The sequence below is a fragment of the Fulvia fulva genome, chromosome 11 (genome assembly GCF_020509005.1).
Source record: "Fulvia fulva chromosome 11, complete sequence".
Lineage (NCBI taxonomy): Eukaryota > Fungi > Ascomycota > Dothideomycetes > Mycosphaerellales > Mycosphaerellaceae > Fulvia > Fulvia fulva.
Genome location: NC_063022.1, coordinates 764,927 through 782,215, shown reverse-complemented (window position 1 = coordinate 782,215; position 17,289 = coordinate 764,927). Strand labels below are relative to the sequence as shown.

Genomic DNA, 17,289 nt, shown 5'->3' with positions numbered 1-17,289 from the left:
GCCACAGACGAAGCTGGGAGGAGAGCCAGGTCTAGGCGATTAGAAGACGATCTGTAAGCAGACCTTTTAAAGATCAGTTCCCATGTCTGAGCTTGTACTGTGTCTCGGCTCGAAAGTCGTCGCTGGTGTGGTGACAGAGCCTGGCGTATCTCATCAAAGCCACACGGGAAGTATTTTACTAAGCTCATGGATTTCACTATTGGTGTCTTCAAACCCATCGTCGCTCAACTTCACGACAACTTTCCGCCACTGTTTGCCGTGCAGTAGGGCCGGATGTGGGGCGCCTGCATCTGCGGCTGAAGGCGCCACAGTTCACCGGTCCTCTCGTCGTACTACATCTTATGTGCACCTCCTCGAAAATTCGTCCAGTAAACCCCCTCTAACACTGACTACATGCAGCTGCGAAGTAGCATCCGAGCTCAGCTAAACCTCAATGGTTCCCGGCATGAAACATCAGGCACAGCCGACAACAAGTCGAGCTTTCTCAACCTACCGCCAGAAATTCACCTTCTCATCTTCGAGCACCTAGGATTTCCGCCTATCTCCTCCATCAACGTTGCTCAGTTTCCAACTTGGGCAGCCCTGGAATTGACTTGCAAGGCTGCCCAAGCCATCACGGAACCATATCTCTACCACAAGATTTACACGAACGTGAGAGACACCTATGCCCACAGTGGACAGCTCAGGCCTCTGGCAGCTCGGAAACGACGCTTTGACACGAGATCGTTGGTCAAGCTGTTACGCCGAAGGTCTCATCTGGTCAAGTTTGTCAAATTCTTGATCATAGATGAGTACGATCCAAGGGCTTTGAGGCAGCTTTTGGCGAATGATTTCGTAAAGCTTGAGAGCTTGATCGTGCAGCAAGATGATAAGGTCCTTCGGCATGTTGGCAGGAAGACTTGCGAGCGCTGGAATCATACGGCCAAGAGGCAGGCGAAGCTAAAGAATTGTAAGTATAGCTTTGTGGTCCTTGCTTTCTACCATCTATTTGTGCAATATGCACCTTTCCGTACCTTTGTGGTCATTCCATGCTGCTGGCTCATGAGTATGCTACGAGACGGACTTGTGCTCACACACGTTAGTCGTATTCTTCATCGCGCAAGACGAGAGATCGCACACGATGTACCCACTTGCTGTCGCCGATGCCACGCTCTTCAACAACCCATCTCTGACCCGGATCAGACTGTCCTGGGTTTGTATAACTCCATTCGAAGACCTGCCAGAAGACCACCTTTACCACCCGAGCCTTGAAGAGCTAAACATCGAAAGATGTGGCTTCACCTTGGCAAGTCTGAGTCGCCTCATCCACCGGTCCACGAGACTCACGACCCTGAGGATGCACTGTGTAGACTTTACGCCACTATCTGCAGTGGATGAAGCCGACTTCATACCAACACTAGAAGCTTTCGCTGGCAATAGTCTCAAGATTCTCGACCTCACTTGGCCTGACTTGATCCCTAAGGATGAAGAGTGGACTGGATGGGATCTATCACGATTCACCGCGCTGCGCCATCTGAACGTCTCGCCCTTCTTCCTCTTCGGCGTGGACGCTTACACTCTAGACTCACCTCCCGAAGACCTCGTTACACTACTCCGACGAAGTCTTCCTCCAAGGGTGAAGCTCTTAGGATTCGATAGCATGATGCCTCGAAATCCCGTACCAACACCTCCCCCAGGCTTTGGCCTTGATCTTCCAGATATATCACATTACCTCCTGCGTACTTTAATACGGTTTATGGGTCAAGATAACTTTGTCCCATATCTGACCAGGATCTTCGTCTTCTATTGCGAGTATCTGGCTCGAATTCCGCAAGAGTTGATCGAATGCGCCTATCAGAAGGGCGCCAGGCTAGGGTTCATGCATCAGGTCGATCACAAGGAACTTGCTGTAATCACGCATGAGTGGCTTGATGAGGACGGGAATGATGATGTTAGGGAGCATAATAGAGAGCGAGAGGAAGAGTAGCATGAGGATAGGTAGAAGCTAGGCTGGCAGAGTGCTGACGAGCAGCATATCAGAACTCATAGCCACGAAGAGCGAGTCATCAATGTCCTATTCGGGGCCGCAGTGAGCTACAAGCTGCTGGCACGCCGCGTTTAACGACCTAAGAGCACGCAGTGTTTGTAGACGCAATGCAAGCCTATGGTCATCTCCTAGAAATGCGCTCCGCGAGTATGCTATGACATGGTCCTCATAGGGTCAATTGATAAATGTTTCTCCTTCTCAGTCTGCCCCCAGAGCCATGGACGTACAATAAGATTCGATCGAGATGTGTTGGCACATGTACAAGAAGGTAATGGGGAATCACCAAGAAGATGAAAGCGACGCGCAAAACGGCAAAAAACGACATCTTATCGCTGCGGACAGGATTCGAACTAGCATCATATGGTTAGCACATGCTTAGAGGCATGGAGCAGACATGTAGCTTACCCTGCGCGCCCGAAGGCATTAGATAACTAGAATAGAAAGATTCAAGTCTAACTCGTTCGTTTCGGGCGTTAGATTCAACGCGCACAATGCAGAAGTCTTACAACTTACAACCACTCCGACACCACAGCTAATTAGTAAGCGAACATGAATGATAATAAATATAGTGCACAGCATGCAGGAGCTGCGACAGGCAGAAAAGCTGCTTGCCAAGGCTTTAGCTCGGAGCTTTGACCGCCGAAGTGAAAGTGAAACAAGCAGCCAGTCTGAATGCATTGCTTACATACAGCAGCATGACAATTCGAAGAGGAGGCGACAAGTCAGCGCGATCCAAGCATACATGTACTTATGTGATGCACGAACACCTCAGAGCAAGCGTGATGCATCCTTCGGACGATTCACGGCATCGGCCAAGAGCCGACGACGCCGATCTCTCCTCCCCACTACTCATCCTTTCCCACTTCTGCAAATGCAATCACATATCGTAAGAAGGTGGTCCGCCGACAAGCTCTTGTCGCTCAGCATCGCTCAACGATCTGCGGTATCACTTGGCGGCTGCTGCCACGCGAACATCATGACGGCAGGTAGGTAACGGCGTACAACAACGTCACCCATTTCATTTTTCCCGACAGTGTCACCTCAACCTCGAGGGCAAAGAGCAGCGAACATGGCGGCAATGGACAGCGATGGATCGATGGACAGAAAGATGAATGGGACTATGGCCGACACGAAGCTGGGCTCAGAGGAGACAGCACATTATGGTTACGAAGGCGGTACCATCGAACTAGACCGCGCGAAAGAGAAGAAACTGGTCAGGAAACTGGACCTCCATATCGTCCCCGTCGTCATGCTCCTCTACCTCCTCTCCTTCCTCGACCGCGTCAATATCGGCAATGCCCGCCTCTACGGCCTTGAATCTGACCTCAGCATGGTCGGAAACCAATACCTGACCGCCGTGTCTCTCCTCTTCGTCACCTACATCCTCTCCGAGTTACCCTCTAATCTCATCCTAAAGAAATATGTCCGTCCCTCTCGATGGATTGCGTTCATTACAACCTCTTGGGGCATCATCGCGACGCTCACTGGCATAACGCAGTCTTATGCTGGACTGATCGTCTGTCGCCTACTGTTGGGCTTGGTGGAGGGAGGGCTCTTCCCTGGAGCAGCAATATACTTGACGTTCTTCTACACGAAACGAGAACTGGCGCTGAGGATTGGGTATCTGTTCGTGTCGGCTGCGCTGGCTGGGGCTTGTGGAGGCTTGCTGGCGTACGGCATTGGCTTCATGGATGGCGTTGCGGGTCTCAGGGGATGGAGATGGATCATTATCCTCGAAGGAATACCGACCGTCGTTCTAGGCATTGCATGCTGGTGGATACTGGCCGATGACCCGGAGACGGCATACTACCTCAACGACGAGGAGAAGGAGATGATGCTGGCACGAAGAGCTGGACAAACTGGGCAGACGGATGTGTTTGAGTGGCAGGATGTGAGGAAGGGATTAAAAGACTGGAAGATCTGGGCATTCTGCGTCGGGCAGTTTTGCCTGGATACCATGCTGTATGGATACAGCACCTTCTTGCCGACGATCATTCAGGGCATTCGACCAGGCTCCTCTCGGGCGATTATACAAGTCCTCACGATACCGTGCTATGCCCTTGGCGCGTTGACATACATGGCCGCAGCACGATACAGTGATCACAAGCAGTCTCGAGGTCCAGTAGCGGTCCTCTCTGCAGCGATATCAGTAGTGGGCTATGCCCTGCTCATATCAGACACGAGCTCGGGCGTACACTTCGCTGGCTGCTTTCTGGTAGCGATGGGACTCTACGTGGCTGTTGGTATACCTCTTGCATGGCTGCCGAGTAACAATCCACGTTACGGCAAGCGCACGACTGCAACAGGACTACAGCTCACAATCGGTAATTGCTCCGGTATCATGGCACCCTTCCTGTATCCAGCGGCTGAAGGTCCACGGTATGTGAAAGGGCATGCTGTAACGATGGCGTTAGTGGTGTTAGGTGCTATCATTTACGGGTCGATGTACCTCTTCTTCAAGGCAGAGAATCGAAAGCGGGCTGCTGGCGCGAGAGATGAAAAGATACGAGGGTTGAACGAGGATGAGATTCTCGCGCTTGGTGATGAGAACCCGCGATTCGAATTTGCTGCTTAGTGTACAGAAGACGATTTTGACTCACTTGTCGAGCCACGGCTGGTATGTACTTCGCAGGGTGTCTGCATCTCACACTTCGCTACGCGGCTCTCTCAAGCGCGACCATGGACTTCTTCCCCATTCCTGAGACTTCTCTGGCAGTGCTTCTGCGAAAGGGTTCGAAGCGGTTCCATAGACACTCATCGCGCGTTCGATCTCCCGCTCTCCTCTCCTCTCGGCGCTCAAGCTTGCGCGAACATGTTCGTCGCGGAGGAGCTCATGATAGTCTCATCGAGAGACGTGCCAGGTTTCGCGCTGGCCAATGTGGCGACCTCTTCTGTTCTCCTCGAAGCCAGCGGCAACGAAATGCTGTATCGAAGCTGGGTCATCCCTGAGCCTTTCCAAACGCTTAAGCGCAAGGTCATAGATGAAGTCCCTGTGATACCCATCCTCGAGATGCATAGGCTCGCCGAAGCGATGATAGATGTCCACCATAAGTTTCCTCCCGGCCGAGCCCACCGATGTATTCTCGTACACGTATTCGATCTCGTCTGGACACGGCATCTCCGCGCGACCAGCTGTATGAGTAGTCTCAACGTGCTCAAGGATCGTGTCCAGTACTGAGTTCTTGAGACGTTCGTCCGAAATTTGCTCGCCATATACGTAGAGATCAATGAGGTCCCAAGAGCCCAGGTCGGGGACCTCCTCTTCACTCAGGAAGTGGAGATATGCCCTCAAGATCACTGGGTCGACGTCCGGTAGGTCGAGCTTACGCGGCCTAGTCTTCAACCACTGCTTCTGGAGCATGTCACGGAAGAGACGAGATCGCTCGAGGTGAGCGCGTGGAATCGACCACTGGAGCATAGCTGGCCCGATACTCAGTAGTACACGCTCTTCGCTGAAACTGGCAAGGTATGAGCATGTATTTACCTGCAGTTATACGATAGCGCTTACTCCATGAGCTTTGACATCGCATCTGTATCGTCTGCCATCGTGAACCTCGCTTTTCCACGCTTCGTACCTCGGAGGCAGTGTTATGTTCTCTGGGATTGTGTATTGATGCGGCTTTGTAGTTCAGCTGAACAGTATAGATCCTGCTTGAACGAGGCGTACTGAAGAGGCCCGCGCAAGGATGTGACTGTGTTCTCCTGAGTGAGATTTAAGTGAGCCAGACATGGAGTAGTCTCTCAGCTTGATCCAATGACCGTCCACCAGCCTAGAAGATCCTCTCAATACTTGGCCTCACCCATTGAACCTCATCACAAGGTCTCTCACTTATCCATCGTTTGATCTTGTCCGCGTCCCAGCCAGCAATGAACCTCTGATCTTCGTAAGACCACTCGCGATCCTTCCGATCATCCTCGACCATCGGCGCCTTAGCTCTTCCCAACCTAAAGGATCTAACGAAATAGCAACGTTGGAGGTGATAAGTCCACTGAAAGCACCCTTCAGCTCTAGCACAAGCTCGTTCGCAATTGTCCACAGACTCATTCGGCTGGCTTGGATCATCCGCTGCAGGTCGATATGAATCCCACTCGCCATTATCCCAATCCAGTTTTCTTGTCATGTTAGCCATGTTGAGGAAATCGACTGCGAGATCTCGATACAACAGAGGCCGATCCGATTTGCGATGATCCCACTCAAATTGCCAAAGTTTAAGAGCATCTTGATGCTCAGTCTTGTGCATGGTCAAGACGGGTTGACACCAGTACAAGTCTGAGAAGGGAACGCCGTGGAGCGGATGCGGGTCAAAGGATGGCCAAAGCCCTGGCAAGACGTTAGCGGTTAGCCACAAAACCCGTACTGTTATCTTACCTTCCAAATCCACGTTTTCGTTCCACAATACCGACCCAAGTGAGCTGTCACCGCAGCAGTTGGTGAGCGTCTCGTTCCAGTTCTTCTCCGCAAGCTTGCTACCCTTCCACTCGCCACTGGATCGATCCCAATCATCTTTGACCAGTTTCCGCATAGCACCACGAGATATGATACAGCCTGGCCCTCCATTTGCGAACCATGTAATTATGCCACCCCCGTGATCTGCACCTGGCGAAGGCGAGCCAAAATAGTGCGGCACATCTGGATCGAAGTGCTCAAGCAGTCGGAACACACTATCCCACACAACATAGGTGTCACCCTCGTAAAAGACGTACCAGCTCTTGTTCGGAGCCATGAGCCATGCTCGACTGATCGCAGGCAAGAACTTGAACTTGTCCGTCCTCCATCCCTCGCCTTTTGACATTCCTGGTCCATCGAGAGTGCCGTCCATTGCCTGTTTCTGTAGCTCAAAGTATGGGATGGTCTGATTGTCGGACTGTAGAAGCTCACGTGGCAGGTCTGCTATCACATCTATAACGTGGTGTCCCTCCAGTTCTTCCTCTAGATCGGAGAAGATGAGCAGATTGTCAAGGCATGCTGATGTGCTGAGTAGGCTCTGTCGCGCACGTTCGATAACGCCGTGTCCAGTTTTCAGGATGGGTTGGATGTCGTTTAGTTTGTCTTTAGGGAAGTGCCGACAAAGTTGCTCAGTGGTCATATGGTAAGTCGAATCGCTCGAATTGATGCGCGTGAAAGAGGTGAGCGTTCGCCATTGGTAGAATTCCGACTTGGTCTGTTCAGGCTTCGACTTGGATATGCTTGTCTGAAGGGCTTTTAGTGGTTCCTGGTTTACGGGAGGGAAGAGGAAGAGACATGTGCTCAGCAATACAATCGTCGCAAGGAGGACTTTCCAGTATTGTCTCATGCCGTGCCACTTTGTGTTGCGCCAATCTCCGTGTCCAGTCGGCATGCTGCCACGTCAGTGCGTACAAGATGCGGCGATGAGGTGAAAAGTCCCGTGGTCCATCGTGAGCGTAGGTCGAACGACGCATGCACCTGGTACAAAATGAACGAATTGTACTAACGTTACCCGAATCGCACAGGCGAGCACAGACACGTCATTGTGCAAACACTTCAAGCGTTCTGTTGGCGCATGGCTGGAATGCGGCAAGCCTGTGGTCAAACAAAGGGATTGTGCTGGCAACACTACCGCGTTGCGTAACGCTTCACGATGTTCCCGAAGTCCGCAGTAGCATGTGTCCAATATGAATGGCCATCCTGTGTAGTCATCCTTTGACTGGCGGGGGCATATGAAGTCGCCTCAATGGTGCGTTTGTCGTGTGCAAGGAGGCTGAGAAAACCTGTTTGGGTGCTCAGTCATCGACGGCAGCGTATCGGTGCCAAGCCAGGTATAGGGTACCTGCAGGACGCCAGCGGACATAGGGCCGCTGTTCTGTTCCACAACAGGCACGATCTGCCAGGCATCATGGCAAAGTCGGTATGACGCGACTGCTCCTGCAATACATGTAGCGCATGCATCTTTTGAAGCCAGCTCGCAGAATACCTCACGAGACATCCTTGTGCTTCAGTATATCATCCGCCTCCCGCCATCCACTCAGCAAAGCGCCATGCACAGTCGCGAAATGATTCCTACTCGTATGTTCGCCCACAAACCTCATTCTCGACCCACTGTCGCTCACGACGGGTATTTGGAAATTCTCGCGATGTCTCGTCTCCGAAAGACCTGTGATCATGTGGCTATAGCTGCCTCTGGAGAACTCATCTTGCGCCCAGCGAGTGACATGCACACCATTCGGCCTCGGTGGCTCACGTCCGAACCAAGACGTCATGGCACGATGCAGTATGCCGCTGGCTTGGTTGTCGGTCATTGCTTCGAGGTGTGTTGCGTTTGCGCAGGACACGAAAGCTGATAGTGCTGGGACGCCGGTGAGATTTTGGAGGTTCATTACGGACACGAAGCGTAGACCGGACGACGTGGTCCCGTCTTGGTGTATCTCGATACCAGCGAGTTCATCCGTGAAGCCCATGAAACCATCTGGCGATGCAGAAGTTGTGATGTCGACCGGCTGTTGGGTGCTTTCTTCTGCACTGAATGGCTCTTGAACCAGTCCTTTGGCGATGATGGATGCATAAGGCTCTTCGGCCCACCAGGCCTTATCGTAGACGAGGAAGACTTTGTCCAGCGTGCCGAAACCAAGGCTTCGAATCGATTCCTGCTTATCGGCCGGGAAGCGATGGTTGGAAAAGTGCTGTACCAGTGGTATGCGCAGCCGCGATCTGCTGATCATGCTGCAAGACCCCGAGCGGAAGGCTACAGACAACTTCCTTTGCCTTGTAATCACCCTGAATAGTCGTAATCAGAATTGGATTCCTGTCCCATGCTATCTGCTTGACCTCAACCCCAGTATCGATGATGCCGGCCTCCAACAGTTCTCGGGATACCTCATTGACAATGGCGATGTATCCATCTCTCAGGAACACTTGGTCACCATCGACATCATCAATGGCATACTCCAACAAACCGAATCCTGGTCGGCCTGCTGAATGCTCCGCAGATTGAGCCGCAAGAGGTCCTGCCTCCATAACTTCAACGAATTGCGGCATTGCTCCAAGGACCCGGTGGTAGTCCTTTGGCAGTTCTCGAAACGCGTCTTGAAACACCTTCGATGTGGCAATAGCATGTAGTATAGAGGTCTGTTTTGCCTCGCTGGCGGGAGTTTGCGATGCAATCCCATGCACCTCGCCAATCACCGACCACAGTGCTTCCGTTCACGTTCCAGCGACCTTTGCAGGTATAACCCGATCACCTGTCTCGTCCAAAGACTTCGTGGAATCTACCTTGACCCAGTCATCATCGTTCTGCGAGCTGGCATCATCAGCGGGCCTGAATACAACAGTGCCTGATAATTCCTTGAACTTCTTGTGTGGCAAGATCTTCATCAGCGGGTTGGGATCATGTTCTGTACCTATGCCATGTATCCAATTGGCTCCAGTATCCAGTCGATGGCCGTTGATATGAGCTGTACCTATACGGCCGCCAATACGATCTCGTGCCTCAAGGACCAGAAGCTGATTCTTTCCTCTGTATCGCGGATGTTCGAAGAGCCGAGATGCAGTAGCCAGTCCCGATATGCCAGCACCTATGACTATCGTATCGTAATGGCGGATCCCACCTGCTGTGCTGTGCGTCATGTTTCTGGCCAATTTTTGCGTGTGCTGATAAGTGTGCGGGTGTTTGGGAAGGTCAAGACCGCAGGATGGAAAGACGTAAGAGACGAAGAGTATGAAACGATAAGCCGCCTAATTATTTATACTCACGCCGAAGTGACTCATGCAGATACAATGAAAGACGTTCGCTGTCGATGATGAATCGTGGTGAAAGTGGGATGGAGATGGATGAGGTTCTTGTCAAATACGATTGGTGCATCGGTCTCGCAAGGCACAGACCAGCATAGCACGTGCCTGCCTCTTCCGCCATTGAGCCAAAACGGCATTGTGCTCAGCAGTGCCTCTTATAAGCGTCCAGGACTATGAATCCTAAGAGAAATCATTTCATGCTATACAAACCCCACTATACAGCCCAAAACACGCTACAAAAATGCTCATCAACCCCCATACACAAGAGATCCTGTCCCTCTCTCCTCTGTCGAGATCAAAAAAACCCCCCACACACCAAAAACACACACTACGCAAACCCCAAAATACTCCTCTTCCCCTCCCTCTCCTTCCCCCGATACGGTATCGCAGTCAGCTTAGCATCACTATACCGACTCCCACGCTCCCTCTCCTTCTCCTTCCTCGCCGGCCTCACAGTCCTCTCACTCCCCGCCTCACCCCTCCTCGAACTATGGTGTTTCCGTCTCCGCTTACTGAGATCAACACAAGAGATGCTATCATCTGGCATAACAGTCCTGACATCCCCTAGCCCGTCACTCTCCTCGCCGGCGAAATCTTCCCAGCTCTGTTTGCTTTCTACGGCCTCGAGGGGTGGGATCTGGGCGTCGCGCGGGGAGATGTAGGTCGGTGCCTTTGAACCTGCGTGGGAGTGATCCCCATCCCGATCGCGCTCTCGGTCGCTGCGAGAATCTGCTTTGGAGGGTGGGAGGGATATGGCGGCTGGGTAGTAGCAGGAGCTTGGGGCTTTTGATGCGGCTTTCTTGCCTACTGCTGCTTCGACCGCGGCTTGGACATCGTCGTACTTGGAGTCTCGGCGGGAGGGTTTGATGGTGCTTGCAGAGGATCTCCTGCCGGCTTCGCTGTCTCGATCGCGGTCGCGGTGGCTGCGATGGGAGGAATGCATGCTGACGCCACTGTCGTGGCGTTTGAGGTTGGCGTCGTCGTGGCTGCTGCGGCGATCGTAATGTGAGCCCGACGTGGATCCATGTCGGCTTGCGTATCTGGAGGCACTGGATTTTGCTGGAGGTGCTTCGAGGTAGTAGTTTGGGCGATCTTCGAGGGCACCGACTGGAAGAGTATTGGCGCGTTTTATGCTATGTCCTGAGGGTGCGTCGCTTCGCGGCGCTCTTGATGCTGGGGCATATTCGATTTCATCGTCTCGATTTCTGGTCGCGTGCGGTCGCATCGTGGTGTACCGGCTCAGCACTTCTTGAACGTCTTCGTCGTCCTTGTTGTAGCCCGTGTCTGCGATCATGCGCATTGCTCGTGTTTCTGGTGGTGGCGGTCTCCGGCTGTATGCGGACTCTGTCGTACTGAAATTGCGGTGGAACTTCCTCGTATCGTGCTTTGAAGATGGCGGAGATGGCGGAGGTGGTGGCGGAGCTATTGATTCCTTTACAGTCTCTGCTTTCGGTGGCGGCGGTCTGACAGTGCCAGCGACAGACTGACGCCTTGAATTCTTAGACGACATGTAGGCCATATGCTCGGACTCTTCTTGTGCATTTCTCGACTCCGCTCTATGCAACGCATACATCAATCCCGCGCCAGCAGCAGCGCCCAAGGCTATACCAATCAGTCCTTTGGCCGGGAAGTCGGGCTTCGCTGGAGCGGTGTTGGTCCGAGAAATGGCCTGGCTGGGTGTGTCCGACTTCACTGATTTCGATGTATTCGAGACAAGGTCCATTGCGGTCTGCATTCTCGACTTGGCTTTCGACGCTTGCGATGCGAGAGTTCCACCTGATGCCTGGGACCGTGCGACAGATTGCGCGTCTTCCTCCGGCACACCCTCCTCGACGTCCTTCTGCCAAGTGATGACTTTCTGATCTTCCGCAGGCGCAACCGTACCGCAGCACTTTCCCTCGCCATGCGGCTGTCGAAAGATGAACTCGATCGTGTTTCCATCCAGGTCCTCTACAGCAGCGTTGAAGCATTCGCACTCCTCGTTCCGGTACTTTGGTGATCCGCTCGGGTAGGCTCCAGAGTTCAGTGCAGCCGCATAGCACTCTCTTACGATCAATCTACTCTCCGCAAGAAAGGCAATGTGGTTCGGCGCAGGTCGTGTGCTGATCTCATGTCAGCCTTTGTCGAGTACACCACTCAACGATACTGACCCAATAGGCGCCTGAGTGATGAAGAAATCGGCAGAATCGATCCCAAGACCAATCGAATCGCCCTGATGGCCAATAAAGCGATATCCCAAGGGCTGGAGCGCAGCAAGATAGAACGAAGTGGCCGATGGAATGTGAGTTACCGAAATGCCCCAATGTGATATTGGCATGGTGACACCGTCGAACGAAAGCGAATTATCCAAGAGCTTAAACGAAGATAGTGGGGAACTTGATGCAGCCAGCGAAAGAAGCCAGAAAGTCGCAGTAGCAGTGGAGGCGGTGGAGGGAGGGAGGGATGTCGGGGATGTGGTTGTTGTAGAGATGGAAAGATCAGCCGCTGACGGATATGCAAGCCTGACCACGGTACCAGGTAGTAATAGAAGCAGTGAAGAATACAAAGAGGTAAGAGATCTTCTGTTTGAGAAGGGAGAATGGGCGTAGAACGGTAGGCCCCAGCAAAGTTAAAGCAGGGAGAGAAGGTGAGCATGCCAGGCATGCCTACATACCAGCTGCACAGGCTGCACGCACAGAGACAGACATGCCATCGCTGGTGAGACCGCTCCTATCGGTGTCTTGGTCGGTGAAGCCCTCATTGGCGGGTCACAGCATGCACTCGGAGATGGATGACGGGCGGGCGGGCGGGCGGGCGAGGTGAGGCGCTGCGCATGCTATAACGGCACCCGTCACTCCACATGGTGAAGTGTTCGAGTGGGAGGTATCGCCTGCTAGGCGCTGGCACAATACCAGGCGGATGCAGCGTGCACTGCTGGTCTTGTGGTCGTTGAGCGACTGCGCCGTTCGCGTCGACAGCCGAAAATGCCTACTGGCCGCGCCGGTGTCGTCGATCCAGGCACTGCACGCATACAGCGACTGCCACGTCCATGTTGCCGCTGCAGCTAGGAATCGGCACGTCTGCGATTCGACGGTACGGCCCTCGTTGTGCATGAAGCGGCTCAAGGTTGGCTGGGATGCGGTGGGCCGAGGGGAGAGCAGCGCGGGAGGCTGAAGCATCGCGCGGTGGGAGGTGTCGCTGTCACGTTGTGGCTGCGCGCTGCGCTTTCTGCGGCGGAGATGTCGTGGTTGGGCAGCGTGCGTCATGTCATGTGGTGGTGATGGGGTTGTTGAGGTAGCACGCACGGCACAGTCGTTGAAAGATGGAGATCTGGACGAGTCTTCGGCCAAGCGTGGGATCCTGGTCGACGCGTTGTGAAACAGCTTCCGAAGATGCCGAGAATTGCGGTCTGAGTGTGCCGACTCGCTAGAGCTAAACTAGCACACCGGTCATGGCATCCACGTCCACAGTCCACGTTCATCGATCGAGTGCGTTGTGCTCCCGCCGCTTCTGCCTCAGTCAACCCATGATGCACGAACGACATCGCAGCACTGATGGAGTGTCTCCGCCACGGCGCTGACAGCCTCTTCAAGAAGGCATCCGTCCGCATGGATCGAGTAGTGGACGCAGCCAATGAGTATTGCCGAGGATGCAGCAGCAATACCTCTGGTGGAGCAGCAAGTGGTCTCGTGCCGTGCTACACAGCTGTCACTGTCACGTTTGCTCGTGCTGTGCCATGCCGTGTCATGCTGTATGTACACCTTGATGGTCGTACATCTCGACACATGGATTGAGAATGGCCTCATCACCAACAAAGACAGGCCAATGTCTCTGCGGCGCCATCAAATATAAACTCGCAGGACCCAGTGCGAAGCCGTACTACAACACTGGTATGCCGTAATGAAAGCTAGCGACCTGGCGTGGGATGGCATTGTTGATATCGTGATCCAGTCTGCCACTGCCTAAACTGCAGAAGGGCCACGGGCTCGGCATTCTTGCTGGCATCGATCTGCCCACGCGATGTAAGATACGTGCCTTGCCACCTCACCCTACACCTTGCCACTCACGTGTCTCCTACTCCACGCACTGCTACCTGCCGTGCCACAATTGGCTAACCACCCACCACCTCCACAGGGCTCCAAAGTAACGCAAGGCGCAGAGCACCAAAAGGAGTACTGCGACATCGCTACCGACTCGGGAACGAAGCTGAAGTAAGCCCTTGTCTTATACCTTATGCATCGATGCCCATCGATCAAGGCGGACTGACATACCACCATACTAGGCGAGACTTCTGCTCCCAGTGCGGCAGCAAGCTGTTCGCCTATACACCATTGTGGTACGATCACCGACCCCCGGGATGCTTTGGCACATTTTCGATAGCCTCGTTGAATCCACTGCTGATAGCGTCTTCCTGTGTCTAGGGACGAAATCGTCAGCGTCACAGCCGGTACGCTCGACGACTTCGACTCCTGGGTCCCCGACACCGAACAATGGTGTGTTCATCGCGCGTCTTTCCTTACCCAGACCACCACCGTCTCACCCGATAGGACTTTTGACAAGGCCGTGCAGAAGGAATAGTTCCATACAACGATACAGCACACACACCATATCATGTCGTATTATACCACATCTATCAAACCCCATTCCCCTCCGGCTCCGGCAAATCATCATCCCTAGTCCCTCCCCCATCCATCGTCCCCAAACTAGCCTGCGTCGTCGCTCTCCGTCTAAACCCATTCATCCTACTCCGACTCCTACTCATCCCAGCACCCCCAAACACTCCACTCGCATCACTGAACGCCCTACTCCCCCGTCTAGTCCTCACCGCTGTCGCGAAGTCCATCTCATCGTACTCCGTAAACACATCATCCACATCATCCATCTCATCCAGCACACTCTGCGGCGGATCCGTGTCAAACACAGCTTGAAGATCCCCATGCGCTCCAAAGCGTTCCCACATACTGAGCCATGTATGCTTTCTCGGTGGTGAGAGGAATCGAGCTCGTTTCCAGAGGTAGCGGCGCTCGTATAGAGTGATGAGGATGAGGATCGGGAAGTTGAGGATCCGGATGGCGGTGATGTTGACTTTGTGGAACCAGCGGGCTGATAGGATGAACTTTAGTGGTAAGAGGACGATGAGGGCGATGACGTTGAGCGGTGGCCTGTATGCGAAGATCGCATCAGACTTGACGCCTTCGAATGTCAAGACTGCGCGACGGAATTCGATCTCTGCTGTGGCGTTGCGAGAGAGGTTGTTGTAAGTATTGCTCAGCATCGCCACTAAAATTGTGAGGAAGAGTGTGTTGCCCAGAAACGCAAAGGTGATCATCAAAAGAGGTCCAAGAAACCAGTGCATTTCGACCGAGCGCTGGACGCCTGTGCCGTCAAGACCGAACCAGATCCAGAGCATCCATTTGCAGATTGTGATGACGGTGTGGTTAAGGAACCCTTCTTGACCTTCGGACAGCCACGATAGAGCCAAGATGAAGCCCCCAAAGCACCAGCAGGCGAGCACAGTGAGAAAGGTGAAATCGGCCATCATGGCACGGAGGGAGATGAAGAGCATATTCTCGGACATGAGGCAGAAAGCCAGCCTCGGGAGGAGAACCGGTGCGCCTAGTGATAGGATCTGTTCTGCGAGTAGGCTATACTCTGGATCTCCGACTCGAAGGGCGTGTATGCGAATGCCAAAGTATGTCCAGAATATTAAGACGAAGGCAAGATCGAGGAATGACCACAGGTTCTCGGTATGCACAGTCCAGCCGTGTTCGGTGATACTCGCCAATTCATCCACGTTCCAGCCAATGGCGTAGACAACGAAGACGAACTCCAACGCAGTGAAGCTGAGATGGCTCGGTCCTTTTTCTTCTGCTGTGGAGATCATCAGTGCGAGGTATAGCACCAAAAGTATCACGAATTGCACTGTTTCGATCAAGCTTCTCGTCCTGGGTACTATCAGTCGATACTGGTTGAGGTAAGGTGCCTTTCGAGGATCGTAAAGTGTGATGCCGCGGTTCTTGTAGTGGTCTGGCAGGATGTCGATGAAGGATGTGGGCGTATAGATGATACGGCCGCGATACACATTCTCAACAATCTTTTGACATGCCGAGGAAGACAGGAACATTTTTGCTTCTGTCACGATCGCGACTTCCAGTGCTGTAAGCATTCGCTGGTATTCCGGTCGTGCCAGCTTCCATTTGACGGTCCAATGTAGGTCGGTCCGGTGGTCACGGGTGATGTCTCGAGGTGCGTTCTGAAATGGCTCAAAGCCAGCGACAAGGACATGCGCCACTTTCAGCAGACCCATTCGTCCTTCGTGGTCCTCGTCGAATCGCCGCAGAATTCTACTCGCAACGATTTCGCAGAGGTTGGCTCGGGTAATGTTGACAGTTTGGTGGTGTGCCTGGTAGGACTGTTCTCGCAGGAACTGTGCGCGATTGACCAGTAGGCAAAAGACGACAGATACATCGTCTGCATCGTATAAGTGATCGATCAACGGCCTGACGACGGCGACGTTCATTCTGGGACTCTTCAATTGCTCGTTGCTGTATGGATCGTCTGGCCGCATGCGTTAGCATAACAGAGCATTTATGCAATTGCTGTTGCGCCTACCAAGACTGGCTATGATGAGCCGTCTGATCTTGTGTATTGTAGTATACACCGGTAGCTCAGCGTGCGGATTCGGCACTGTTGGATCGGAGTTCTTCCTAGGAGGATAGCATCCATCATCGTCTGCCTCTTCGTTCTCGCCAAGCAATGTTTCCTGCTCTTCTCGTGCTCGAGCTAGTCGCAATGCCTCTTGAAGCTTTGCGGCGCTGGTCCCTCGTAAGGTGTTGCGTGTAGGTAAGCGTGGCCGTACTGGCGATGCCATGCGGATATGTTGTGATGAGGCATCGTCGTTGGAGTCGTTGCGTGGTGTTGTACCGTACGTGAAGCTGTGTTGGTCGTTGGCTTCTATCGAGCTGGGCCGTCGTTGTTCCTCCAGTTGTGTTGTCGTTCGCGAGAGTGACGTGGGCGCCGTATCGCCATCTCCATCCATCGTCGTCAACCGATCCGGCTATATTCGCATTTTGATGGTTAGTGTGTTAGCTGCAGCGAAGTTCTTTGTTCACGGAAAGCTGCACCATGACGCGGCGGGGTGTCGCTGCCGTGATGATGCCAATCGTTGCCAATGCAGCTGCTGTATATCGCTCACCTGTGCAAACGATCTACGCGCCATTATCGGCAGCTTCAAAGAAGCGCACCACGAGGTCAGGTTGGCATGACATAGCTGCGATGCTGTATGCTATAGAAGATGGTGGGCTGAAGCGCTCGCTTCGGAGGATCTGCCAAGCCGAACACCACTTCAGCTCATGTTCAAGGAACAGCCTGACAGAAGTTATTCATCACAAAGACCTACAACAGAACACCTGACAATGAAAGTCATCGTCAAGTTGCCTTGCTTGTTTCAGACAAATGGTTGGTGCTCTGCCCAAGAAGATCGATCTACGGGTCTCCTCGGAAGCGATCCCCGAGATCTGCTTCGAGTCAAAAATTG

General features: G+C 53.2%; 8 protein-coding genes across 8 annotated transcripts; 3 read left to right on the top strand and 5 right to left on the bottom strand.

Annotated features, from left to right (window-relative positions):
• Positions 1–393: 393 nt before the first annotated feature.
• On the top strand, positions 394–1,966 carry CLAFUR5_12785 (uncharacterized protein; the record flags this gene model as incomplete). The annotated part of the gene is made up of 2 exons (XM_047911933.1): positions 394–949; positions 1,083–1,966. 2 exons carry the CDS (start codon positions 394–396, stop codon positions 1,964–1,966), a joined length of 1,440 nt encoding a protein of 479 aa, XP_047768432.1.
• A 1,129-nt stretch (positions 1,967–3,095) lies between these two features.
• CLAFUR5_12784 (uncharacterized protein) lies at positions 3,096–4,601 on the top strand (the record flags this gene model as incomplete). The annotated part of the gene is made up of 1 exon (XM_047911932.1): positions 3,096–4,601. The coding sequence occupies one exon, from the start codon at positions 3,096–3,098 to the stop codon at positions 4,599–4,601; it is 1,506 nt and encodes a 501-aa protein (XP_047768431.1).
• Positions 4,602–4,868: 267 nt separating this feature from the next.
• CLAFUR5_12783 (uncharacterized protein) lies at positions 4,869–5,572 on the bottom strand (the record flags this gene model as incomplete). The annotated part of the gene is made up of 2 exons (XM_047911931.1): positions 4,869–5,484; positions 5,535–5,572. The coding sequence occupies 2 exons, from the start codon at positions 5,570–5,572 to the stop codon at positions 4,869–4,871; spliced, it is 654 nt and encodes a 217-aa protein (XP_047768426.1).
• A 224-nt stretch (positions 5,573–5,796) lies between these two features.
• On the bottom strand, positions 5,797–7,365 carry CLAFUR5_12782 (uncharacterized protein; the record flags this gene model as incomplete). Its single annotated transcript, XM_047911930.1, has 2 exons — positions 5,797–6,347; positions 6,396–7,365. 2 exons carry the CDS (start codon positions 7,363–7,365, stop codon positions 5,797–5,799), a joined length of 1,521 nt encoding a protein of 506 aa, XP_047768425.1.
• A 595-nt stretch (positions 7,366–7,960) lies between these two features.
• On the bottom strand, positions 7,961–9,608 carry CLAFUR5_12781 (Lysine-specific histone demethylase 1A; the record flags this gene model as incomplete). The annotated part of the gene is made up of 3 exons (XM_047911929.1): positions 7,961–8,665; positions 8,715–9,178; positions 9,224–9,608. The coding sequence occupies 3 exons, from the start codon at positions 9,606–9,608 to the stop codon at positions 7,961–7,963; spliced, it is 1,554 nt and encodes a 517-aa protein (XP_047768428.1).
• A 493-nt stretch (positions 9,609–10,101) lies between these two features.
• On the bottom strand, positions 10,102–12,090 carry CLAFUR5_12780 (uncharacterized protein; the record flags this gene model as incomplete). Its single annotated transcript, XM_047911928.1, has 2 exons — positions 10,102–11,875; positions 11,924–12,090. The coding sequence occupies 2 exons, from the start codon at positions 12,088–12,090 to the stop codon at positions 10,102–10,104; spliced, it is 1,941 nt and encodes a 646-aa protein (XP_047768427.1).
• Positions 12,091–13,548: 1,458 nt separating this feature from the next.
• On the top strand, positions 13,549–14,330 carry CLAFUR5_12779 (Putative glutathione-dependent formaldehyde-activating enzyme; the record flags this gene model as incomplete). Its single annotated transcript, XM_047911927.1, has 5 exons — positions 13,549–13,642; positions 13,704–13,774; positions 13,887–13,963; positions 14,035–14,088; positions 14,174–14,330. The coding sequence occupies 5 exons, from the start codon at positions 13,549–13,551 to the stop codon at positions 14,328–14,330; spliced, it is 453 nt and encodes a 150-aa protein (XP_047767831.1).
• A 55-nt stretch (positions 14,331–14,385) lies between these two features.
• On the bottom strand, positions 14,386–16,971 carry CLAFUR5_12778 (Calcium channel; the record flags this gene model as incomplete). The annotated part of the gene is made up of 3 exons (XM_047911926.1): positions 14,386–16,310; positions 16,365–16,809; positions 16,948–16,971. 3 exons carry the CDS (start codon positions 16,969–16,971, stop codon positions 14,386–14,388), a joined length of 2,394 nt encoding a protein of 797 aa, XP_047767832.1.
• Positions 16,972–17,289: the final 318 nt, after the last annotated feature.